At 47.7% G+C, this 25,092-nt stretch overlaps 1 protein-coding gene across 1 annotated transcript in view; it reads right to left on the bottom strand.

The window, feature by feature from the left end:
• Positions 1-25,092, bottom strand: part of LOC146839319 (lectin-like) — a 331,447-nt gene that overhangs the window by 249,726 nt on the left and 56,629 nt on the right. Inside the window, exon 3 of the mRNA XM_085650338.1 lies at positions 10,734-10,824. Within this exon, the coding sequence (XP_085506464.1) occupies positions 10,734-10,815 (82 nt within the window). The 5' untranslated portion in view covers positions 10,816-10,824. The remainder of the gene's footprint in view (positions 1-10,733; positions 10,825-25,092) is intronic.

Here is a 25,092-nt window from a genome sequence, read left to right as displayed (position 1 = left end):
GTGTGTTCTATAGAAAATCCACATCAACACCCATGTTACATATCAACATGCAAAGTGCTACGTGAGAAGTACCAATATATACAAGCAGATGTAAAGCCACGCAGAGTGCCTGTCTGTGTCTTTGCAAGAATTGTCCTTCAGGCTGGGCCATTGGTGCATTACACAAAGTGATGCACCTGTGGTGTAAGGTGACTGTAAATGAACCACAAACATCACACAATTTTCATTAGAAACAAAGGGGCTTATTCACAAGCACCATGCGCCACAAGTGTGCAACTTATAATATGGGAAAAAGTGACGTACCGGTAGCGCAAGGGACTTGTAAATAAGCCCCAAAGATTTGGTACATATTCCAGGACGTACGTGAATGTCAGAACCAAAAAGGACCAGTCCACAGTAAAATTTATGCATCATGTTGTAAGGAAACCTTATATAAGTATTACGTGACGTATTACTTGCACAAGACCACGCATCACCTCTTAATTCTACATTATTCTGGGTTGAGTCACTTTGACACACAAAACGGGTCACATCTTGTTGAATACTGACACAACAAAATGATTGTGTCGAATCTCCTGTACAAATGCATTTTGCCTCATTAAGCCTACTCAAAAAATGAAAAACCACACAACCTATAGAAACGTCACGCATGCAGATGTGATCCATGGATTGGCAATTGTGTCTAAACCACGATGCATGGACAAAAATATGACGCAAAACATAAAAACGTGTTGAATCCATACAGGATATGATGCAATGTCTGCAAATCAGGAAGTACACAGTTACTTTCTCTTTCACTAAGTAGTCCTAGGAGGGTGCTCATTAGAGGAGTCGGTTGTAAATTGCTGATTCAGTTTCATTACTCTGTCCTGTGTTTTGTGAACTGATTACATTTTGTGTCTGTTTATTGTCCTCTTAAAGTTCTTGTCTTGTTAAAATTGTTGTTTTTCAGGGTGTTTGTGAGTGTTTTGGGGTAGATATGTGTAGGTTAGTATTAAGGTTGGGTTTCTACGTTTCTATTTGTTTTTTCTGTTGTTCTTAACTCATCAACTTTTAACGTGACAGGCAGGTCCAAAAACCTGGCATTCAATGGGTTTGTGGGCCTACTTTGGCTCATTTCCAGTTCCTGCCCAGAATGCTCAGCACCGGGGGACGTGTCAGCAAAGGGTAACCACCGAAGGAACGCTGGCTAAGGTGGGAGAAGGTCTAGCACCACATGTCACGAATTCATGATGTGGATCGGACGGTCCATCAGTTCAGACACCGCTGGCAGGATGTTGCCAGCAGAGAGGTAGACTCGCTGGACCATTTCGGACTAGAAGTCGGTGGCCCTATTGGTAAGTCAATACCTACAAACATACTTTTGTGGCTTATTTACAGGTCTCCAGTGACACTATACATTGCTTCCTCCATTATTGAATGTGAAGCACTGGCGGCACCAAGGGCTTAGAGAAAAAGCCTCATTCAAATGTATTTACAACTTACTATGCCTTCTGTATCCTACGGCAAACATATTGCAAGGAAATCAAATGGTAATTTACCATGTGCAAGAAGGTGTCCATTCCTGCACATACACAATCATCTCCGTGACGCAGACTTTCTTGTACCATAGTGCAAGTGTGCCTGTGTCAGGGCATGGCACATAATCATGCACCTGCACAGGCAAAAATCACAGGGATGCAACACATAACTGTTAAATTGTTACAAGCCTGTGCTGGTGAAGTGTCGCATAGTGGCGCAGTCAAAGGGTTTACGGTGCCACATTGCACACGTTCTTGTAAATGAATCTCATGGTCTGGAGATTAGATGCTTGTGTAATGTCAATGTCTTGTGCTCAATGCATACTCTGTATACTAGTCCAGCATTCACAGGTCATTATAACTCTGTTTATTTCTCCCAGGTGAACCCCAACCATACACACAGGGGAGGTGGACTCGTTCGAGGACCCCGATGCTACCAGTGAGTATTAATTATTGAACTGTCAGTGCATTGTATGTTTGCATTAAGGCTGTATGGTTAACTCCCCTCTGCCAGCAAAGTTTGCTGAGGTTTAGAACTCTGCACTCCGCATGGAGGGTGAAGTTTTCCAAAACTCAACAATTGCAGCAGAGCGGAGTGGACCGGTGCAGCTGGTAGACTTACCTTCCTCCCAAATGAGCCAAACACCGTATGGTTAACTCCCCTCTGCCAGCAAAGTTTGCTGAGGTTTAAGAACTCTGCACTCCGTATGGAGGGTGAAGTTTTCCAAAACTCAACAATTGCAGCAGAGCGGAGTGGACCGGTGCAGCTGGTAGACTTACCTTCCTCCCAAATGAGCCAAACACCGTATCGCCACAACAATTTCCTTAGAAGTGACGGAGGGGGTTTGTCTTGTGTATGGGCCGTGCCATGTGTCTTGCTTTGTGTATTCACAAGCAACAGCTGAGACTTCACTTGACTTGACAATTTTTAAAGACCGAAGCTGAGAATAAATCATTGGCCGAAGGCTTCCCAGGGTAGGCAAACGGATGCACAAAAAGGATATATTATGGTTTTACTACTGTGACTTTTCAACTTTCAGTGCTTGCCGCTTTTCTGCAATGCACATAGGGTGAGGGAGGCAGCTATTGGGAGTTATTTTGTGCAGGTAGGGTCACGTGCATGTGCAAAATCAATCAGTCATGCCACAGAGACCCCCTTGCACCATGGTGCAAGAGTGCCTGCCCCGGCACATGGCAGCACTTTGTGCAGCAGCACAGGGGGAAGCCCAGAGGTGCGGCATATTGGTGTAAATATTTCACACCCCCGTGCTTCAAAAGTGACACAGCTTGGCGCAACAAAATGACTTGTGGCGCCACGCTGCATAGGTTTGTCTGCCCCTTACAATTTTAACATAGCGGATATGGTTTACATGTTGTTCAACAGGAGGCAGTAGGGCAAATGTGAAATGGAGTGGTGTAGTACTTTGTACATGGCAGTTAGGAACATGGCGGGCTGTTTTGGCATGTGCAATGTGTGATTGGCATATGTAATTTACTTGCATTCTGGATAGGTGGAACTGGGGACTGGACCCAGTACATCAAGATGCACACAGCACACTGTGGCAAAGGGACATATCTTGCTGAGATCACCACCATGACCCATTACTCACACATTTGCACTTCTTGTGACTTACCCATTGACTACTGTTGGTTCTCATATGCTGCACTCTCCTGTCCCGAAATTCCAGTCACCAACTCCTCCGGGAATACAGCTGCCACCCGCTCCTCCAACACCATCTGGCCTGCTGGGCTTCCTCCTCCTGTCTGCAATGCTACCTTGCAGTTCGCCGCAAATGTTTTCTTGGCTCTGAGCTTGCAGTAATGCCAGTGCTTTTTACAGTCAGCGACAGTCCTCTTTGCTTGTCCGACGCAGTTTATTTTCTGCACTATTGGCTTCCATATCTTCTCCTTTTTAGAAAGTGGCAACTTGGACTTCACAAAGATCTGGGGCTAATAATTGGTCACCTCAGTGACCAGTATCTAATTTTCCTCTTGACTAAAGTTACACTTCCTCTTCCCTTTTGCCTGGGTCTCTGCATGTGTATCAGGACTGTTGTTGAGGTTGGATGGTTGAGGGTCCTGACTACTGCAGCCCTGCTCCATTGAGGACCCCTCTATGGTCCCCAAAAAGGTAGTTTTCGGGAGATGGGTTGTTTTTAGTATGATTTTTTGCCGCTTCACACATTGGTGACTGCTGCTGGCTGATCGTACAGGCGCTACCTGATGCAATTCTGCCTTGCGTCAATTTTTCAGCCGTTGCTTCAAGTAGACTCGCAGTGCTTTTGAGGCACCTACGTCAGTTCTTCTGATGCAGGATGCAGCGTTGCTCCACGGTCTGCCAAGATGTCGATATGGCACAACTGTGGATATTTGCATTGGCGCAGTGCGGTGCATTGTTTTTGACGCATTGCTGCGTTGTGGCAGCGATGTGTCACTTCTTGTAAATATGCCCCGATGTTCATTAAAGCGCTACATGGTGCGGCAGCAATAAAAGGTTATTGCATAACGTTAGCTTCCGTTGTATTTAATGAAATCAAGCTTCTCTTTGCATGTTAACTGGAGAATCACAACTCTCTGCTGTGTCTGCTCTGGGAGACCCAAAACAGAGGCTAGAATCAGATTCACAGATCTGTGTATTCTGGCCCATAAGTCCCTGCACCTGTGAGGCACCTGTTTACTGGAAGAAGAAGGGATAACTGATGCACCTTTAATGAAACCTTGGCAGTTCTCCTATCCTTTGTTTTGAGAAGACTTATTTTCCAAGTTCATTGTTAAATATGAACCAGATCTAGAGTCTTTCGTGGTTGTCTAGTTTTGAATCAGCGTTTGGGGCTAGGGGTGTTCTAGTTCACTTTGAGATGGTGGTTCCTTACGATAGCTTCAGAATCACTGTTTGGTACTTTCCCGCCAAAGGAGTCGAGGCGGACCAGGCGGCGCGTCATCTTTAGGTGCACTGCGCCCTTTCTCTATAGCATTTGGGAGGTTCGGCCTATGATGCCTAATGGGGTAATGCATGGAAGAACCCATTTTCGATTGGGTTGTATTCTGTATTTGAGCCTCATCACCCAAATATACAAACCCCACACAGCACTAACTTCCTACATCCTCCTACTTCCCAAACACACAAACCCTCACACAACACTAACTGCTGACATTCTCACATTCTCCGAATACACAAACCCCAGATGACACTAACTTCTTATACCCTCCCACTGCCGAAATGCACAGACATCCAGACTACATAAACTGCGTACATCCCCCCACTGCTTGAATACACAAACCTGAAGACAACACTAACTGCCTACATCGTCGAACTCACCAAATAGAGAAACCCCAAGATGACTGTAACTGTCTACATCCTCAAATTGACAAAAATACACAAACCCCAAAAGACACTAGCTGCCTTCATCCTTCCTCAGCCCAAATACACAAACCCCAGAAGACACTAGCTGCCTTCATCCTCCCATTGCCCGACTGCACAAATACCCAGACAACTCTAACTGCCTACATCCCCCCACTGCTGGAATACACAAACCTCGGACTACACTTACTGACTACATCCTCCCCCTGCCTGAATACACAAACCCCCAGATGACACTAACCGCCTACATCTTTCCACTGCCCGAATACTCAAACTCCCAGATTACACTAACTGCCGACATTCTGTGACTGCAAAAATATAAACACAAACCTCCAGATGAAACTAACTGCCTACATCCTCCCTCTGCCCAAATACAGAAACCCCCAGAACACACTGTCTACTTACTTCCACTTCCCAAATACAGAAAGCCCCCAATGGCACTAACTGACTACCTCTTCCCACTTCGCAAATACAGACACGCTGTATGACACTAACTGCCTACATCCTCCCACTGTCCAAATACACAAACATTAAGACCACCCTAAGTGCCACCATACTCCCACTGCCTGAACACAAAAAACCCCAGATGACACTAATTGTCTACATCCGCCCACTGCCTAAATACACAAATCCTCAGATGATACACGCTGCTACATCCTCCCACTGCCTGGATACACAAACCATTAGACGACACTAACTGCACACATCTTTGCACTGACTGAATACACAACCCCCACAAGACACTATCTGCTGACATGCTCATAATTCCTGAATACACAAACCTCCAGATGACACTGACTGCCCAAATTTTCCCCCTGCCCAAATACAGAAACCCACAAACTACAATAACTGTCTACATCCTTCCAGTGACCAAATACAGAAACCCCCAGAATTACATTAACTCCCTACATCCTCCCACTGCCCAAATACAGAGACTCCCAGATGACAATAACTGCCTACATCCTCCCCCTTTCCGAATATACAAACTCCCGTATGACACTAACTGCCGGCATCCTGCGACTGCCCAAACACTCCAACCCCCAAACGACACTAACTGCCTACATCCCCCACTGTCCAAACACAGAAACCCCCAGATGACAATAACTGTTTACATCCTCCCACTGCCCAAATACATAAACCTCCAGACTACACAAACTGTGGACATCTTTCACTGTCCAAATGCACAAACCCCAGATGACACTAGCAACTGCAGACATCCTCGTACTTTCTGAATACACAAACCCCAGATGACATTAACTGCCTCCATCCTCCCAGTGACAAAATACAGAAACCTCCAGACGAAACTAACGGCATACATCCTCGTACTGCCCAAATGCAAATCCCCAAACAACACTAACTGCCTACATACACCCACTGCCCAAATACACAAACTCTCAGATAACACTTACTGCTGACATCCTGCGACTGCCAAAAGAGACAATCCACCAGACGACACTACCTACATTGTCCCTCTGCCAAAATACAGAAAACCTAAGATGCCACTAACTGTTTATACCCTCCCAATACCCAAATACAGAAACCCCCAAATGTAACTAACTGTTCACATCCTCCCACTGCCAGAATACACAAACCCCCAGAGAAAACTAACTGCCTACATCCTCTCACTGCCCAAATACAGAAATCCCCAGAAAACGCTAACTACCTACATCCTCCCACTGCCTGAATCCACAAACCTCCAGACCACACTAACTGCCTACATCCTCCCACTGCTCGAATACACAAACGTCAGACTACACTGACTGCCTAAATCCTCCCGCTGTCTGAATACACAAACCCCTCGACGAAACTAAATGCGGACATATTTCCACTGTTCGAATAAACCACCCCAGATGAAACTAACTGGTTCAATCTTCGCACTTCCTAAATACACAAACCCCTAGATTATACTCACTGCCTACATCCTCCTACTGCCTGAATACACAAACCCCCAGATGACACTAACTGCGGACATCTTTCACTGTCCATATATACAAATCCCAGATGACACTAACTGCCTACATCCTCCCACTGCTTAAATACAGAAACCCTCAGAATGCATTAACTGCCTAAATGCTCCCAGTGACCAAACACACAAACTTCAAGACTACACTAAGTGCCACCATACTCCCACGGCCCGAACACAAAACTCCCAGATTACACTAATTGTCTACATCCTCACACTGCCTAAATACACAAATCCCCAGATGATACCAGCTGCCTTCATCCTCATACTAACTGTTAGAACTGGGGGTCTCTAGTTAACAGAGGTAGGTACCTTTATCCAAATAGGGACCCTTACGTCTTGTCAGGGTAAGGGGCTACACTCTAAAATAACCCCAGCTCACCCCCTTGATAGCTTGGCACGAGCAGACAGGCTAATCTTAGAGGCAGTGTGAAGCATTTGTGAACATATACAGTAATACAGTGAAAACACTATAAATGGACACCACACAAGTTTGGAAATATAAGTAATCTTTATTAGACTTAACACAAGACCAAACAACAAAAATCCACAATACAGTAATCAAAAATAGACTTTAAAACGGTAGAAATAGCTTAGCTCAATGTAGATGGTAAATGCGACACTTTACTCTCAAAGTACCTTGGATGCGTCACGTAATACAAACAAAAGGGTCGCAGGGAAGGTGATGCGTTGGTTCCTTGCTTCTAGGGAGATGATGGGTCGGTTTCTTACTGCAGCGCAGGGGAGGTCATGCGTCGGTTCCTTTTCCAAAGAGGTGGCGATGCATCAGTTTCTTACTGTGATCCGATGCGATGCGACAAGATGGCGCCTCGATGCGATGATCCGGTGCGATGCAACAAAATGACATCTTGATGCTATGCAACAATGTTGGATGCGATGCGTCAACACCCGGCGGCCGTGCGGCAAACTCGGTATCTTCTGAGCCTCGACAGGCCCTGCGACACACTTCTCCGGTGATGCGAGAGCGACCTCCATGATGGCGACACACTTCTCCGGTGATGCGACGCGCTTCATCGATGATGCAACGGAGAACAGCTGCGGCGGCACCCTTCTTCGGCGATGCAGCGGCAACTGCTGCGGCGGCAACACGCTTCTCCTCGTTGCGTTGCGCTTCCAGCTCCCAACGACTCGTAATCTTCTCAGAGGGCCCAAACAACAGTAGGCACCTCTCTGCAGGCAGAATTCCTCAGCAAGGGAATTCAGGGGAGCTGGGGGTGAAGACTTGTATCCCTGAGACTTTAGGCAGGAGGCAAGAACAGATCAAGCCCTTGGAGATTCTTCTTCAAGATTGCAAAGCACACACTAAGTTCCTTTTTTTCTTTCCTTGGCAATAAAGTAACCATTGAAGGCCAACCCCACCAGCACAGTACAGGGGCAGACTCCTACTTCAGCTTCATTGGTTCTTCTCCTTGGCACAGGCTCGTCTTTATTCCCAGAAGTGATCTAAAGTTCTGGGGTCTGGGTCCCCCATTTTATACACACAAATCCTTTGTCTCTGAAGGCAGAGAGTGTCTGTACCTATTCCAAACCAGTTCTGTGTGCATTCTGCCAGTGCACAAATTCTTCCTTTGTCAGTGTGGGCCAGGGCCATCAGACACACCACAGGAGGTGGAACCAGCATTGTGGAAGGCAGGCACAGCCCTATTCAGGCCCAGGTGCTACTCCTCCCACCACTCCCAATGGAGATAGGTCTAATCAGCCTTGTGCTGACTCACCCTGTCTCCTGGAGCCACCCCAGCCCCTGTCACTCACAAACCAGACATGGAATACACAAACTAGCAGAGGCAGGCTGGATGGTTAGGCAAGAAAATACCTACTTTCTAAAAGTGGTATTAGGCTATTTTCAAACACAGAATGTTAAAACTAACTTCACTAAAAGATGTATTTTATCATTTTGAGTTCAGGCATACTAAACTTGAATTTCTACCTAGTTCCCTGAGTCAGTTAGGATTATAAGATGTTATAATAAAACTGCCCATTCTAGCCTATGGGCAGAATGGGCAGAACAGGTAGCCTTACAATAATGAAAAACGAAATTGGCTGTAATTCACTATCAGGACATGCTACACACATCAGGGCATGTCCTACCTTTGACATACAATGCACCCTGCCCTTGGGCCTACTTTAGGGGTGACTACAATGTAGAAAAGGGAAGGTTTAGGGAGTGGCAAGTGGGTGCACTTGCCAAGTCGACATGACAGTCACAGACTGCACACAGGCTCTGCAATGGCAGGCCTGAGACACACTTTACAAGCTGCTACTGTGGGTGTCTCCACCAGTGCTGCAAGCCCACCAGCAGCATTTGATGTACAGGCCCTGGTTACACATAGTGCACTGTACTAGGGTCTGACAAGTAAAACAAATAGACAATCATGGAGTCACTAATCCAATCCAATACTTTACTATAGGGAGCACTTGCACTGTGCACTGAATAGCAGTGGCACAGTGCCCAAAGCATCTTACACCAGAAAAACATATAGCAAAAACACAGGAGGCAAGAGAAAAAAATGGGAGGGAGACCCAAGCCAATGGTGACAGGTCTAACATTAACCAAATACACAATTCCCCAGATGAAACCCTCACCTACATCCTCCAACTACCCGAATACACAAACCCCTAGACGACACTAACTGCAGACATCTTTGCACTGTCCGAATACACACCATCCACATGACAATAACTGCTGACATCCTCGTACTTCCCGAATACACAGACCCCCGGGTGACACTAACTGCCTACATCCTCCCACTGCCTAAATACAGAAACCAACCCCAGAATGTAACCAGACTCACAGTGAGAAGCTTCTTCTGAGCCAAATAGCACATTGTGGTGCACACACAGCACCAGCATCAAACTACACAAACACATACAAGTTTTTTAGTGAACCTGAAACTGCGGATAGACAGAACAGCAAGGTGTCCTGGCGTGGATTTACAAAGAGGAGTCTTGGTTGTGGGACCGTCTTATCCCTGTTTATTGAGTCCACCAATGGTAGAGGCAACAACCACAACAGCAGAACTCTATTTCAATGGAAATGTCCATGTATATTTGAAACTGCCATTAAGTGAGGTTTTTGCTGTATGGGCATATGTTAATGGTGTGTGATTATTGTTCCACACACTATAGGTACATTATGTGGCAGCTCCTCTGCAACGGCGGCGTTGCCCCACTGCCTGGCGCAGAGCCACCTTGTGCATGGAGAGGCTATATACCACCCCTGAGCAGCGCCAAAGCCAACTCGATGGGCTAGGAGTCAGTTCAGTCAGTTAGTACGGGGCTCTTTTACCTGTCGGCTGGTGTTCCTTTGTCCTAAGGCGGAAGCAGAGTGAAGAGGCCACAATACCGTAACTCACACTGTCAGTAGCCAATGGATGAAGTGGGCTGAACCAGTGACCCATGTTCTATGCTGGTGTCTGCGGATCTAAGATGTAATTGGCACTAAAATAGACCAATGGATGAAGAGAACTGACTGAGGGCCACTCTATGTATGTACGTATATCTGTGGATGTTTTATTTAATTACATTTTTTGGGAAAAACAAAAGATGTTTGCTAATGCCAGTCCTAAAAAAATAGCAAATAACAAAACAATACATGTCACTGAACAGCAAAGGAACAGGAGAACAGTTTTTATGAATAAAAATGCAAATGCACCCCAGTGCTGGGAAGCCCCTATCTGGGTAGCCATGGCGCTTTCCAAGAAACGGTATAGTAAGAATAATAATGTGCATCAGTGATGCTAATAGTAGTGTAAAAATAAGCAAACTGAAGAACTATAAATACAGCCCTAAACATACACCAGTGCACAATGGCCTGTCACAAACTGCCTAGAAGCAGAGCGGTGTGGTTATGGAGCTGTCTTTTACTTACCCCATCCTACATTGAAGAAGAGGGTGACACAGAGAAGCAGAACCCTGGACCTGGCACGGCCCAACCTCCTAGACTCTTCCATCCTCTGGGCCTGTAAAAATGCGTGGAGGGCACACTTTATCAGTAGTTGTGTTAGAGGGGCACACTCTGCAAATCAATATCACGTGTCACCCAATATCCGCTTCTCACAGATTATTCTGACATGTCCTTCAAAACACACGCCCTGCCAAGTCCAAATCTTCAAAAAATAGAAACAAAATGTGTGAAAGTAAAATTGAGGAAAACCTAATCTACAGACACAGCATTCAATGTATGCATTAATGTTTCTAAAAAATAAATAAAAATAAACTGCATTCACTCTGTTATTTACTTTAAGTGTTCCTGAAATTCTAGAAAACAAGTTAATTCAAACATGTAAAACGTCTGTTTTCCTCCCACATATGTCCTCAGCCCCCTGTGTGTCCTTATATTAATGTCTGTTCTCCTCTCACATCTCTCTTCATCCCCCTGTCTGTGTCCTTATGTCAATGTCTATTCTCTTCTCACATCTCTCTTCAGCTACCCGTAAGTGTCCTTAATTAATGTCTGTTCTTCTAACATCTCTTTTCAGCCCCCGTGATTGTCCTTATGTTAAAGTCTGTTCTGCTATCACATCTCTCTTCAGCCCCATGCGAGTGCCCTCATGTGGATGTCTGTTCTCCTATTACATCTTTCTTCAGCCTCTTTTGAGTGCCCTTATGTTAATTTCTCTTCTCATTTCACGTTTTTCTTCAGCCCCCTCTGATTGTCCTTATGTTAATGTCTGTTCTCCTCTCACATCTCTCTTCATCCCCATGTGTGTCCTTTTATTAATGTCTGTTCCCCTCTCTTATCTCTCTTCAGTCCCCTATGAGTGCCCTTATGTTAATGTCTGTTCTCCTGTCACATCTTTGCTAAGGCCCCTATGTGTATCCTTATGCAAATACCCTTTCTCCTCTCACATCTGTCTTCATTCTCTGTGAGTGTTCTTATGTCAATGTCTGTTCTCTAACATCTCTTTTCAGCCCCCCGTAAGCATCCTTAATTAATGTCTGTTCCCCTCTCACATCTCTCTCCAGCACCCTGTGAGTGTCTTTTTGTTAATGTCTCTTCTACTCTCACATCTCTTGTCAGCCCCCTCTGTGTGTCCTTATGTTAATAACTGCTCTCCTTTAAAAACATCTCTCTTTAGCCCCCTTTGTGTGTCCTTACGTTAATGTCCCCCTCCTGTGCCCTGACTGCTTGTCACTGTTGCCTCTGTTGTATTTAGTATTTGTATTTGTTTTTTTGATTCTGTACCTCTGTTTCCTGCTTCATTGCCTCCCCTGGTGTGACCCCCGCTTCCCGCCGCCGTGACATCGCGGCCCGCCCCCTTTTCTTCTGTGTCCTCCCTGCTCCCGCCTCCCAGCTGCTCCTCCCTCCCACTTGGCCTTAAATGGAGACCGCGCGGCGCAGGTGAGTGTGACCTGTCCTCAGGACACCCCCGTGCCACACGGCCCTCCAGCTGTGTATGTGCCCCCTCGCTGCTGCTCGTTGTGCCGTTTTGCCGTTTTTGCCCTCCTGTGCCCTGACTGCTTGTCACTGTTGCCTCTGTTGTATTTAGTATTTGTATTTGTTTTTTGATTCTGTACCTCTGTTTCCTGCTTCATTGCCTCCCCTGGTGTGACCCCCGCTTCCCGCCGCCGTGTCATCGCGGCCCTGCCCCCTTTTCTTCTGTGTCCTCCCTGCTCCCGCCTCCCAGCTGGTCCTCCCTCCCACTTCGCCTTAAATGGAGACCGCGCGGACGCGCAGCGGGCGCGCCGATTGTGCGCCGAAGGCGTGCCAAAGGCAAGCCCGTCTGCGCCCGTCCGCGCCTGGACCGTGCCCAGCTCCAGGTCCCCTGGCCCCCGCCGACACCAGACCACACGACGGACCTACGACGCCACCACCCTCAACGCACTCAACGCCGTCCGGAACCCCGCCTGCTACCAAGCCACCCCGAAATGCACCCACGGACCCTTCGCCTGTCAAGCCTGCCGATTCACCTGCCTCCGGACCTGCACCGCACCCGCCAAGCCAGGCACCAGCAATGAGCACCTCAAGTGCATCCTGCTCAACACCCGCTCCATCCACAGACACGCCGTGGAACTCTGGAACCTGCTCGACACAACATCACCAGATGTCGCCTTCCTCACGGAAACCTGGATGAACGCCTCCTCAGCGCCTGACATCGCCATCCCGGACAGATACAAGATCACCCGGAGGGACCGCGTCAACCAGACTGGAGGAGGCATCGCCATCGTACACAAGAACACCTTCTGCATCACGACTAACTCCGACGACACCCTCACCGCCGCCGAACACCTCCACTTCCAGATACACACCGACCCCAAGACGACCCTCAGAGGCACCCTCATCTACAGACCCCCGGGACCATGCACACAATTCAGCGAAGACATTGCAGACTTCATCAGCCCGCACGCCCTCCCCTCCGCTGACTACATCCTCCTAGGGGACCTCAACTTCCACCTGGAGAACAACAACGACAGCAACACCGCCGCCCTGCTGGACAACCTCGCCAACCTCGGACTCAAGCAACTTGTGAACACCCCCACCCACTACGCTGGCCACACGCTTGACCCAGTCTTCTCCTCCAGCAAATACATCTCCTTCAGCCACTCCACCGGACTTCATTGGACTGACCACAGCTGCGTCCACTTCAGCTTCAGAAGGACCATGGCCCACCACCACCCACAACACGTTCCTCGCAGGAGCTGGAACAAGAACACCGCCGACCAGCTCACCACCTCTCTCTGCCAGAACCCTTCCGCCAGCACGACGGACCCCAACGAAGCAGCCAGCAACCTCACACAGTGGATCACCAACTGGGCTGACAACCTCGCACCACTGAAGACCCCTCCCAGCAGACCCGGCAGCAAGAAAGCCTCTTGGTTCACCGACGAGCTTAAGAACTCCAAGAAGAACTGCCGCACCCTCGAGAAAGCCTGGAGCAACGACGAGACCACAGACAACATGACTGCCCTCAAGCACGCCACCCGCAAACACTACCTGCTGATCCGCACCACCAAGAAGACCGCATTCAAAGAACGACTGGACAACAACGCCCACAACAGCAAGGAACTCTTCAGCATCGTCAAAGAGCTCTCCAACCCCAGCACCGGAAACAACGACATCACTCCCTCGCAAGACCTCTGCGACTCACTCGCCTCGTTCTTCCACAGCAAGATCGCCGACATACACAACAGATTCGGCGCACAGACCACGCACCCAACCTCAGGACCAACGCCCCCCATCACCACCCTCTGCGCCTGGACCCCGGTCAACACCGAAGACACCACCCGCATGATGAACACCATCCACTCCGGATCACCAACCGACCCCTGCCCCCACCACGTCTTCAACAAAGCCGATTCCATCATCGCACCCAACTCCGGGACATCAACAACGCCTCTTTCAACACCGCCATCTTCCCGGAGAGCTGGAAGCACGCCGAGCTCAGCGCCCTCCTGAAGAAACCAACAGCGGACCCCACCGACCTCAAGAACTTCCGCCCCATCTCGCTCCTCCCTTTTCCCGCCAAAGTCATCGAGAAGACCGTCAACAGACAGCTTGCCGCCTTCCTCGAGACGAACGGATCCCTCAACCACTCGCAATCCGGTTTCCAAGCCAACCACAGCACCGAGACCGCCCTCATCGCAGCCACAGACGACATCAGATCCATGCTCGACAACGGGGAAACAGCGGCCCTCATCCTCCTGTACCTCTCCGCAGCGTTCGACACTGTCTGTCACCGCACCCTAGTACAGCACCTCAGCAACATCGGAATCCAAGACAGGGCACTGGAGTGGATCATCTCGTTCCTCACCGGAAGAACCCAGAGAGCCCACCTCCCCCATTCGTATCCGAGGCCACCGAAGTCATCTGCGGCGTACCACAAGGATCTTCACTCAGCCCCATCCTCTTCAACGTCTACATGAACCCCCTCGCAGCCATCGCACGCCAACACAACCTCAACATCATCTCCTACGCCGACGACACCCAGCTGATCCTCTACCTCACCAACGACCCCCCCGCCACCACCAGAACCAGCCTACACGATGGGATGAAAGACGTCGCCGAGTGGATGAAGAACAGCCGCCTGAAACTGAACTCAGACAAAACGGAAGTCCTCAACCTGGGATCATCGCCCTCCCTCTGGGATGACTCCTGGTGGCCCCCTGCCCTGGGCACCACTCCCAAACCAACGGACCATGCACGCAACCTGGGCTTCATCCTGGACTCCTCCCTCTCGATGACCAGACAAGTCAACGCTGTCTCATCATCATGCTTCAACACCCTGCGCATGCTCCGAAAGATCTTCCGGTGGATCCCCACCGAAACCAGGAGGACGGTCACCCAGGCTCTCGTCACCAGCAGTCTGGACTACGGAAACACCCTCTATGCCGGAACCACAGCCAAACTTCAGAAAAGACTCCAACGCATCCAGAACGCCTCCGCACGTCTCTTCCTGGACATCCCCCATCACAGCCACATCTCCGGCCACCTGAGAGACTTGCACTGGCTCCCCGTCAGCAAGAGGATCACGTTCAGACTCCTCACCCACGCACACAAGGCCCTCCACAACCTGGGCCCAAAGTACCTCAACAACCGCCTGAACTTCTACACTCCCACCCGCCAGCTACGATCAACCAGCCTTGCCCTCGCCGACGTTCCACGCATCCGCAGAGCCACCACTGGAGTAAGATCCTTCTCCTACCTGGCAGCCAAGACATGGAACTCCCTCCCCATCCACCTCCGGCTAACCCAGGACCATCTCTCCTTCAGGAAGCAACTCAAGACCTGGCTTTTCAAGCAGTAACGTTCCCTTCTCACCCAGCGCCTTGAGACCCCTCCGGGTGAGTAGCGCGCTATACAAATGTTATGATTGATTGATTGAATGTCTGTTCTCCTCTCCCATCTCTCTTCATCCCTCTCTCTTCAGCTGCAGTGTCAGCACTGGCTCAGGCTGGCACTGCAGGTCCAGTTGGAATGAGGGAGAGCGGGGTGGGCCTTGGCAACAATGCAAAAAAGCATTGGTAAATGCATTAGGATTCTTAGTCTTAGAGGGTCCGTACCCCAGTGTATGCGCTGGCTCAGGCTGGCACTTCAGGTACAGGCTGGCATGAGGGAGAGCATGGTCGGCCTAGGCAGCAATGCAAACAAGCACTGGTAAATGCATTAGGTTTCTTAGTCTTGGAGGGACCGTACCCCAGTGTATGCGCTGGCTCAGGCTGGCACTTCAGGTACAGGCTGGCATGAGGGAGAGCATGGTCGGCCTAGGCAGCAATGCAAACAAGCTTTGGTAAATGCATTAGGTTTCTTAGTCTCCGAGAGTCCGTACTGCATTTCCAGCGCTGGCTCAGGCTGGCACTTCAGGTACAGGCTGGCATTAGGAAGAGTGAGGTTGGCCCGGGTAGAATTGCAAACAAGCATTGGCAAATGCATTTGGTTGCTTAGTAGTCTCTCATTGTCCATACGTCAGTGTCAGTGCTGGTTCAGGCTGGCACATTAAGTACAGACTGGTATGAGGGAGAGTGGGGTCGGCGTGGGCAACAATGCAAACAAGCATTGGTAAATGCATTAGGTTTCTTAGTCTTGGAGGGTCTGTACTGCAGTGTCAGTCTTGGCTCAGGCTGGCACTTCTGGTACAGACTGGCATGAGGGAGAGTGGGGTCGGCCTGGGCAACAATGCAATCAAGCATTGGTAAATGCATTAGGTTTCTTATGCTCGGGGTGTCCATACTGCAGTGTCAGCACTGGCTCAGTCTGGCACTACAGGTACAGACTGACAGAGGGAGAGTGGGGTCGGCGTGGGCAACAATGCAAACAAGCCTTGGTAAATGCATTAGGTTTCTTATGCTCGGGGTGTCCATACTGCAGTGTCAGCACTGGCTCAGTCTGGCACTTCATGTACTGACTGACAGAGGGAGAGTGGGGTCGGCCTGAACAACAATGCCAAAAGAGCAGAATTCAAATCAAGCTCACTTACTTGCTGTTTCGTCAGGCAAGAAAAAATTCTCCTAGTTTCTCCTCCTCCAGGTGCGTTCAACTCTGATCTCCTACCAGTTCCGAGAGCACATAGCAGCACACAGCAGACTCTGACACGTTTTTCTACTCCTGGGGGGCGGGACAGAGGGACGGACTGGGCAGCTTTGCCAAAGATTAATGAGTGCTCAGTTAAAACTGAGCTGACATGCTGCTGTTTTGACTCAGGTAATATATTGCTGGCTACTCTAATTTAATGTGCCCAAGAGCACACTGCAAACTCAGTCACTTCTTCCTTGGAAAAAAAAACTGGACTCAAGCAGGAGTAGAATAAACAAAAGTAAAACACTCAACATGCTCCGACCGGGCTGCCTGACCTGGAAGGAAGCTGCACTGACCTCCACCATTTGGCCAGCTCCTGCCATCCACGATGAGAAACAGCAGTTTCTGAATCAATGCAGAGGTCAGTGACTCATCCCACTCCTTCATTTCCTCGATAGGCCTGCACTGCCTCTGGCCATTTGGGTGAAAGGCCCTGCTCTAAACGCGATTACCATAACACCTTAAAAAGAAACCTATATTACCAAATTAACACAGACCACGCCCATCACTAAGTCGTCACAGCCCTGGCTTAAGCTTACAGGGCGAGCAAGACCTCGACCAGCCAGCACATGAGCCCTATCAAGTGTCACTCATCGGGGGTCAAACTAACGCAAATGTGTCATCGTCGCCGCATTACGGCACTGAAATCATTTTTCACGTAATTTGAAGTTCCACCAGATGGCCTCTGAAATCGCGTGCACTGCATCTTTAAAAAGACATGCTGTCAACGCAAACGTGGCTCATGCACATTGACAGTGCACTTAGATATTGCTGCCCCTCTTGCATCACGCTTGGGGTCGAGTAGGTTGGATGTTGTCAGGTTATGTTTGTGGGCTGGAGCCCCAGAGAGGCTTTGGCTGCAGGTACATGATGGTTGCCATGACAGCGTGCGTGAGTCACGTCGTTCTCCAGCACCTTCGTTTCACTTTAGTCCCTCGCACAAGCAGTCTCCTGAACCAGACTACTATGGGTATTCTGGCACCCGGGCACCTCCTAGGAACTAGCGGTGTGCCATGGCAGGGCGCACCCACCTGCCACAGGGCTGGACTTTAAAAGACCCCCTGTCGCGATTTGGCCTGTAGGACCCGAGCTCGGCATCAGCAGTAAGCATCTAAGGCTTCGCAAGTTTGTGTGACTAATGTCACACATGGCAAACAAATGTCACACATGAACTCGCTGAACACTTGAAAATGTCACACATATGCAGGTCGAGACTTTGGCAGCATGTGGAAGGTCTCAGTCCATCCCTTCAAACCCTCTCCGCTCCCACCTAACATAAAAAGTACAGAAACAAAGAGGTTTGAAAGAGAGGGGCATACGTTATTTTGGGGAAAATAACCCTCTCTGCTGGGTCACCCCAAATGTTTTTCGTTACTCCTCCACTTTTTTTGACCTCATTTTTGTCAGCCTTAGGACTCTGGGCACTTTACCACTCTAACCATCCTAAAGTGCATGCGCTCTCTTAGAATATTGGCTCAAACCCAGTTGGTATATTTATTTTACTTTTGAGTCCCTAGTAAAGTGGCACTATACGTCCCTAGGGCCTGTAAATTAAATGCTACTAGTAGGCCTACATCAATGAATGTGCCACCCACTTAAGTAGCCTTCTAACTATGTCTCATGCCTGCCATTGCAGATCCTGTATGTGTAGTTGAACTGCTATTTCAACCTGGCAAAATAAACCTTTTGCCAGACAAGACCCTTCCTTTTTAATACATATAAGTCAATCCTAGGGTTGGCCCTGGACAGGCTAGAGGTTAGGGTCCAATGTCTGTAAAAAGTAGGATATGTACCTCCGTTTTTTAATGTCCTGGTTGTGAAAATCTCTTTGTTTTTCACTACTGCAAGTTTTATAATATTTCCCTAAGGCTAACATTGGGATTGCCGCATTACATTTTATGAGCGTAATCTCTAAAGGGGAAGATATCACTGATTCAAATTACACACAATGGAAGCGTTGGTGTGGCTTGATAGGCCATCCTGACAGGTTGGAATGGAGAAGCTGGACACAGCCTCACTTACACTTAAATAGATTATGCCCTGTCCCCACATAAAGGGCTACATACCCCGTGTAGTGAGCATGGGCTGAGGACAGGGAGGGCAGGACCTCTGTATACTTCAAAGGCCTGTATTTGAAGTTTCCACCACCTCAAAGGCACAGCCGGGTACTGGACCTCTGACACCGCCCCTTCAGTATGCTTCTGGACCTGTTAAGTCTCTGCCAGGAAGGACTGCCTTGCTGCTGAGAGGACTGCCACTCCGCTGGCCTTCTGTTTTGCAGAACTCTTGCCTTGCTCTGCCGAAAACAACTGCCTGCTGCTCTCTTGCCTGGGTAAGGGTACTGGACCTGCATCACTTGAACCCAGAGTAACTGCTAGGGCCAGCTAGCCGTTCCTGATCTGATGTCTCACGGGCATACTAGACTTCAAAACAACCTGCTTTTACACCTTTACTTTGCCATTTGTGAGTTTTCACGGCCAGGTGGTGCCACCCAGCCGTTGACCCTTGGAAGGAGGCCTATGGTGTTTGGCCAGTGGAAACAAAGCATCCTCTGCTGAGCGATGCATCCCGAGCAGAATCGCCACATCTCCTTGGCTGAGTGGTACATCTTTTAGTACAATAGATGCATCTCCACTGTTGCGTGGATTTGACCATTCGCAAAAGACTCACATTTCTGCTGCATCCAGCAACTTGGAACCGACGCATTGCGGAACTCCGTGTAGTGGCTAAAACCCTCTACAGCTTAGTGTGGAGTTCAGCATGGGGAGTTTATCTGTGCACTTGTTCACGTTGCGAAACACAATGAGGACTTTGTCCTTGCATTCCAAATCACACGCATATGGCACCACGCAATCTGCATGGGCGCAGCCATTTTGTTTTTATGCTGCTGGGCCCCTAATGCAATTCCTCTTTATTCTCTCGAATCCTCACCCTATCAAATGTATCTACCCCTCATTTAATTTTTGTTATATTAGTGTGTGTCTCTATGTGCATTTTAATTTCTTTTGTGGTTTTTGTGACTTTTTTTGTGGCTACTCAAACCTGGCCAACCGAGACATGTAACAGACTCACCTGCTTTCCTAAGAAAGGGGATAGGAGCACAATGCCATCACATCTCAGCATCATAAACTCTAGGAATCTTGGTCGATGTAGTACATTGTTTTTCGCTCAGTACAAAGTTCGAAATGATAATTGGGTAATGCCATATTGTTAGTAGCGTATCCCTAGACACGTGTTTCTGGATTCCTCCATCATCAGTAGGGAAAAAGTTAGTAGGTAGCTGGACATGCTGCCACTTAATTTTCACAGGCACAATTCCACTACGGGCAAGCAGGCGTTCCCAAGCTTGTCAGCTCAAGTGGCTCGAGGAAGCCTTTTAAAACGGTGAAAGACTGCCCCTAGCTTCATGCCCATATATGATTATCCACACAGGTGTTCCAGGCCTAAGGAGGGGTCACAAAGAGACTTATGAACCATTATTTAATTTGACTGTGAACTGGTTGGGCTGCTATCAGAATATTTCTACCCAGATTCGCTAATACAATCTTGATGCTAAGGCGGGTGTGGTGGCCTTGGAGCCGGACATACAAGGAGATTGCATCATTGTTAATTTCAATACTCACAATTCGGCCAAAAGTGTGTTACTTTCTATTAGGGCACTCAACGTACCTAGGGAGGATGCACAGACACATGCAACAGTGATAGTAGGGGGCACGGTGAACATGCCCAGTTTTCCGGGTACACCTTCATAACAACCGTTTTGATGCCCTAGCAGATGATGATTGACTGCCCAAAAAAGAGAATGGCCCCGTCAGTTGGATCCCAGAGAGGATACAAATGTGTGTACTAAATGTGTAATAATAAGATAGGGAGGGAGCTGGAGGAAGGAGCACCTTTGAACACCATAAAAAGTAATTTGTCCGTACTGAGCTAAAATATATTGCAGGGCTAAGCTCACTTTTAGCTGACAAACCGGGGGCGGGGGGATCTATGTAAAACATTTGGGGTAGCGTGCTTTCATATAGGGGAAATTTATTTATGGATGGGTTTATCCTTTTGAGGCTAAAGTCCAGGCCTCCTAGTTTGGTAGAGGAAAAGGGGGCCTGGCAATGTTTATAAGTTTAAGATTAGACTGCACTACAGAACTAATAACATTTGACTCAGGCATTATCCTGGGAGTACCACTATAGTTTGACCATCATGCCAAGGTGTTGATAATCAATGTTTATAATTCTCCTTCTTCCAAGATAGCACTGGACAGAGAGCTTGGAAGATTTTGCAAAAAACACATTGTCAGAGTGGTCCTTCTCGCCAATAGTCCTGCTAACTGGAGTTTTTCAACCTACATCCCTGTAAGACTTGTGCTGAGGAAAGGTGGGATCAGGAACACTTAGAGGGGTCAGAGCAGATTTATTTTAAGCACTCAGGCCAGGGCGATCATTTTAATATTTTGGTTTCAGAACTAAACATTATTCATGTTTTATTCAAAGAAGAGTTTGACTCACTCATGGCCATCCCTACTCTGAAGGGAAATAGCACAGCTATTGATTATATTGTGGCATCTGCCCGCCTGCTTCAGTTTCGGATAGATTTTTCAGTATGGAGTACTTTTAGTGATCACAACCTTATTACGGCAAAGTTTGTTTGAAGTGATCCTGAAGCGAAGACTTCAATCATTTATAAAGACCCCCCTAACACGGAAAACTCAAGGGATGGGTATTAGTTGGGGGAAATTCATTCCCGAGGACTTTCTAAGGAATTTGGTCCAGAAGGTCAGTCATGAATTTGAAGTGATATTCATGCGAAAGATCATGCCATTTTAGATTCTATGTTGATTATTTGCAAAGAGGCCCATCAAGGCCTGACTAGACATAACATCAGGACAATTAGACCAAGACCTAAATGGTTCAATAAGAACTGTTGAAGGGCCCATAAAGATCAAAAGTTAGCCCTTAAAACAAAACCTGAGAAGATATGCGCTGTGAAAGCGGCAAGGAGGGCGTATGCGTTAGCTCACAGGAATGATTAAGCACCCTGGAGAAGGAAGACTGGGATACGCTTAAGACTTCTGGAGAGTAGTTAACCAGCCACTTTTTAATGAGGGTACAGTAGCAGACTTAAGTGTTACTATACCTGCACAAAAATGGGAAGATCATTTTGGTCACATATATTCAGGTGACACTGATTAAAGGAACCACTGTCTATTTTGAAATGGAAGAGGTGAGCGAATGCATAATGGAACTGTCATCGGGGAAGGCACCGGGCCCAGATGGGGTTCCAGGTGACCTTTTTAGATTGTGTATAGATCTGTGAGTCCCATTGATCACCCAACATCTGAAAGTAGCAGCACGTGGTCACATTCCCTTTTCGTGGAAGCAATCAGTCATACTACCCATTTTCAAAAAAGGGAACCGAGATGATCCAGCGTGCTACTGTACGATTTTCCTGATAGACACAGAAGTAAAAGTGCTGGGTAGGGTCTTTTTGAAGCGTCTGACCGACTGGGTTAATAATAACAATATCTTGTTAGAAATTCAATATGGGTTCAGGTCGGAACAAAGCACTACAGAACAAAATCTGAATTTAAATCCTTTACCTAAAAAATATACTGTGGTTAAACAAGAAAGTGTACATTTAGCCATCATGGACCTCGCACTGCCTGTGACACAGTGGTGAGATCTAAGCGGCTGTGGGCTGTGCTGAGGGACATGGGGATGGATGAGGCCTTAGTGGCATTTTTGCATAATTTGCACATGGGGCTTGAAGCATCGGTAAGATATAGTCCATCAGGGGAATGCACTTAGCACTTTCAGTTAGGGAAAGGGATCCGGCAGTGTTGTATTTTAGCCCCTTTTCTTTTTATCATATATATAAATCAATTAGATCAGTTTTTAGGGGAACATTGCAAAGATGATGGTTCCCTCTTTGTTGTACGTGCATGATTCTGTTCTTATCTCCCGTACAGCCAATGACCTCAAATTTTATTATGTCGTTTTTAAAATGTTATGGAAAATCTGGGACTGAAAATTAATTATTCTAAATCGTATACCATGACCATAGGACCCAGAGGCAGCAAGACAAAAAACAATGAAATAAAGGACAACAACATAGGTAATATGGACAAGTTTAGCTATTTAGGCATACTGTTGGACGATACATTGTCCTGGGACCATTATTGAAATCACATGCCCAATCCTCTAATACAGTTGCCTTTAGCATTGATGCCTTTTACAGGCGTCTAGGCTACAAATGCTAAGTGTGTGCCAACTGTAGTCTTTGGAGTGGAGATTTGGGGTTACAATTCTTTTACTTCTACACAAACGGGAGAAAATAAATATTTAAGGAAATTGTTACGAATTCCGCAGAATATCCCTGCAGAAATAGTACACAATGAGGTAGGGGCAGGCTTTACAGCTGACTACATACGTTTGTGCCCCATACTTTTATGGTGTTCTATATGGACCAAAAAAGAATTAGAATTTAAAAGATTATTATTGAGAGATTGTTTGAACATGGACTAAAGCTTGCGTATACCCTGGCTGAGATACATAAAAATGACCCAGACAAATGTGGGCATAGCTCATCTTTCCAATTCACCAGAGCTACTCTCCACATCAGAGATTGTATGAGTTAAGAGAGTATTTCCGGTGTAGACCCAAGAAGCTAGATTCCTAGATTCACGGTGCAAGCATTGCTGTACACATTATGCCAAGGTGAAATCTATAGATAAAATTGAATTTTATTTAACAATGGATATACTGGTTACCCACAGAAGACTTTTAAAATGTTTCCTTTGAATATGTTCCCTCAGTCAGTAGCAGGATGGCGTGAGCCACAAGACCCTCCCAGTTGCACATGGGATGCGTTCTCTGCACTGGACTCTTTACATATTGTTTTAATTTGTCCCAAATGGGCCAATTTGTGACAAAAGTGAATCCGCCCTTTACTTGCACCTTTGAATTTTAACCAAGCGTGACCAGCTTACATTTTTAGACAATTTCAAAGTTTTATTAGGCGTGTATGATGCTTATGTTTGATACTGAACCTTTTATGGATTTTATATTGTGGAATGACACTTATTGATGGTATAATTTCTGATGCTAATTGAATAAAGTAAATATTGATCATGACTTTTTGTATTTTGTTTATTTTTCCCCTTACTTCTTTATTTCTTCTTTCCTTTTCTTCCTTTTCCTGTTTCCTTTCCAATCTTTCTTTACCCCACCCAGAGCCATGGCAAAGGGTCTCTTCAATTGCAGGTGTCACTGGCCAGTGTACAGTCCTGGCTCACCGAGGAGGAGGTGGCAGCACTTGTTTTTTATGTGCAGCGTCCCCACCCCTTCATGCTGGCAGCAGGCCCGGTAGTGGAAACCCCTTGCAGGTGTGTCAGCTGCACTAGGGGAGGGTGTGCCAGTAAAAAAGGCAGGTTCGGGGCACCGTCCAGCAACTGATGCACCGCTGGAAAGATATGTTTGACAGAAAGCAGAATCTGTTCGACCTGCTCACTGCTGAGATTCTGTTGCTCAGTGAATTGTATTGCGCCACCGCAGCGGAATGCAGAACCGTCATCCAGGGGTGCGGCGGTCCAGCACCTGCAATTAGGATGCCACCGCCACCGTGGCATCTCCTATTCCCAGCATTGTGTGGGGTAGCCACAATGCTGGAAATGCATGTTGTGCATTTGCATGCACAACATGGCAGGCACCTCGCGGTGCCTGCCACCTTGTGCATGCAAATGCAGAGGGGTACCATAGGTACCCCCTATGTGTACCCTCAACCCCCCCCCCCCAACAACCTGGGGCCTGCAACAGGCCCCAGACAGCGATCTCCACCTGGCTTTCCATGGCAGGGTCTCCGCCATGGAAAGCCCTGCAGTGCCACACATCACAATATGGATGGTGGTGTCTTGCAGACACCGCCATCATATGTGAGCCCTTTTCCGCCTGGTCGCCTGTACGACCGGTGGAAAACCGGTGGATGGTCTCTCCGTCCACTGTGGTCTCCCCCACCATTGTGTGGCAGGGGGAATGGCAGGCGGGCGGTGGTAATTGGTGGGTGGATCGCAACTGCCATGCGTGTGGTGGAGATCCACCCGCCAACATAATCGACCCCTAAGTTAGTTGTGTCTCTATAATGCTAATTTCTCAAAAGCAGTTCTCACTCAGAGGTGAGTTATGTTTAGTTTACGTTAAGAATATTTTTATTATGTGATCTA

This window comes from Triturus cristatus, chromosome 4_1 (genome assembly GCF_964204655.1).
Source record: "Triturus cristatus chromosome 4_1, aTriCri1.1, whole genome shotgun sequence".
In the NCBI taxonomy this organism is placed as follows: domain Eukaryota; kingdom Metazoa; phylum Chordata; class Amphibia; order Caudata; family Salamandridae; genus Triturus; species Triturus cristatus.
The sequence above is the reverse complement of the archived record's forward strand: the minus strand, read 5'-3'. Positions and strand labels throughout refer to the sequence as shown.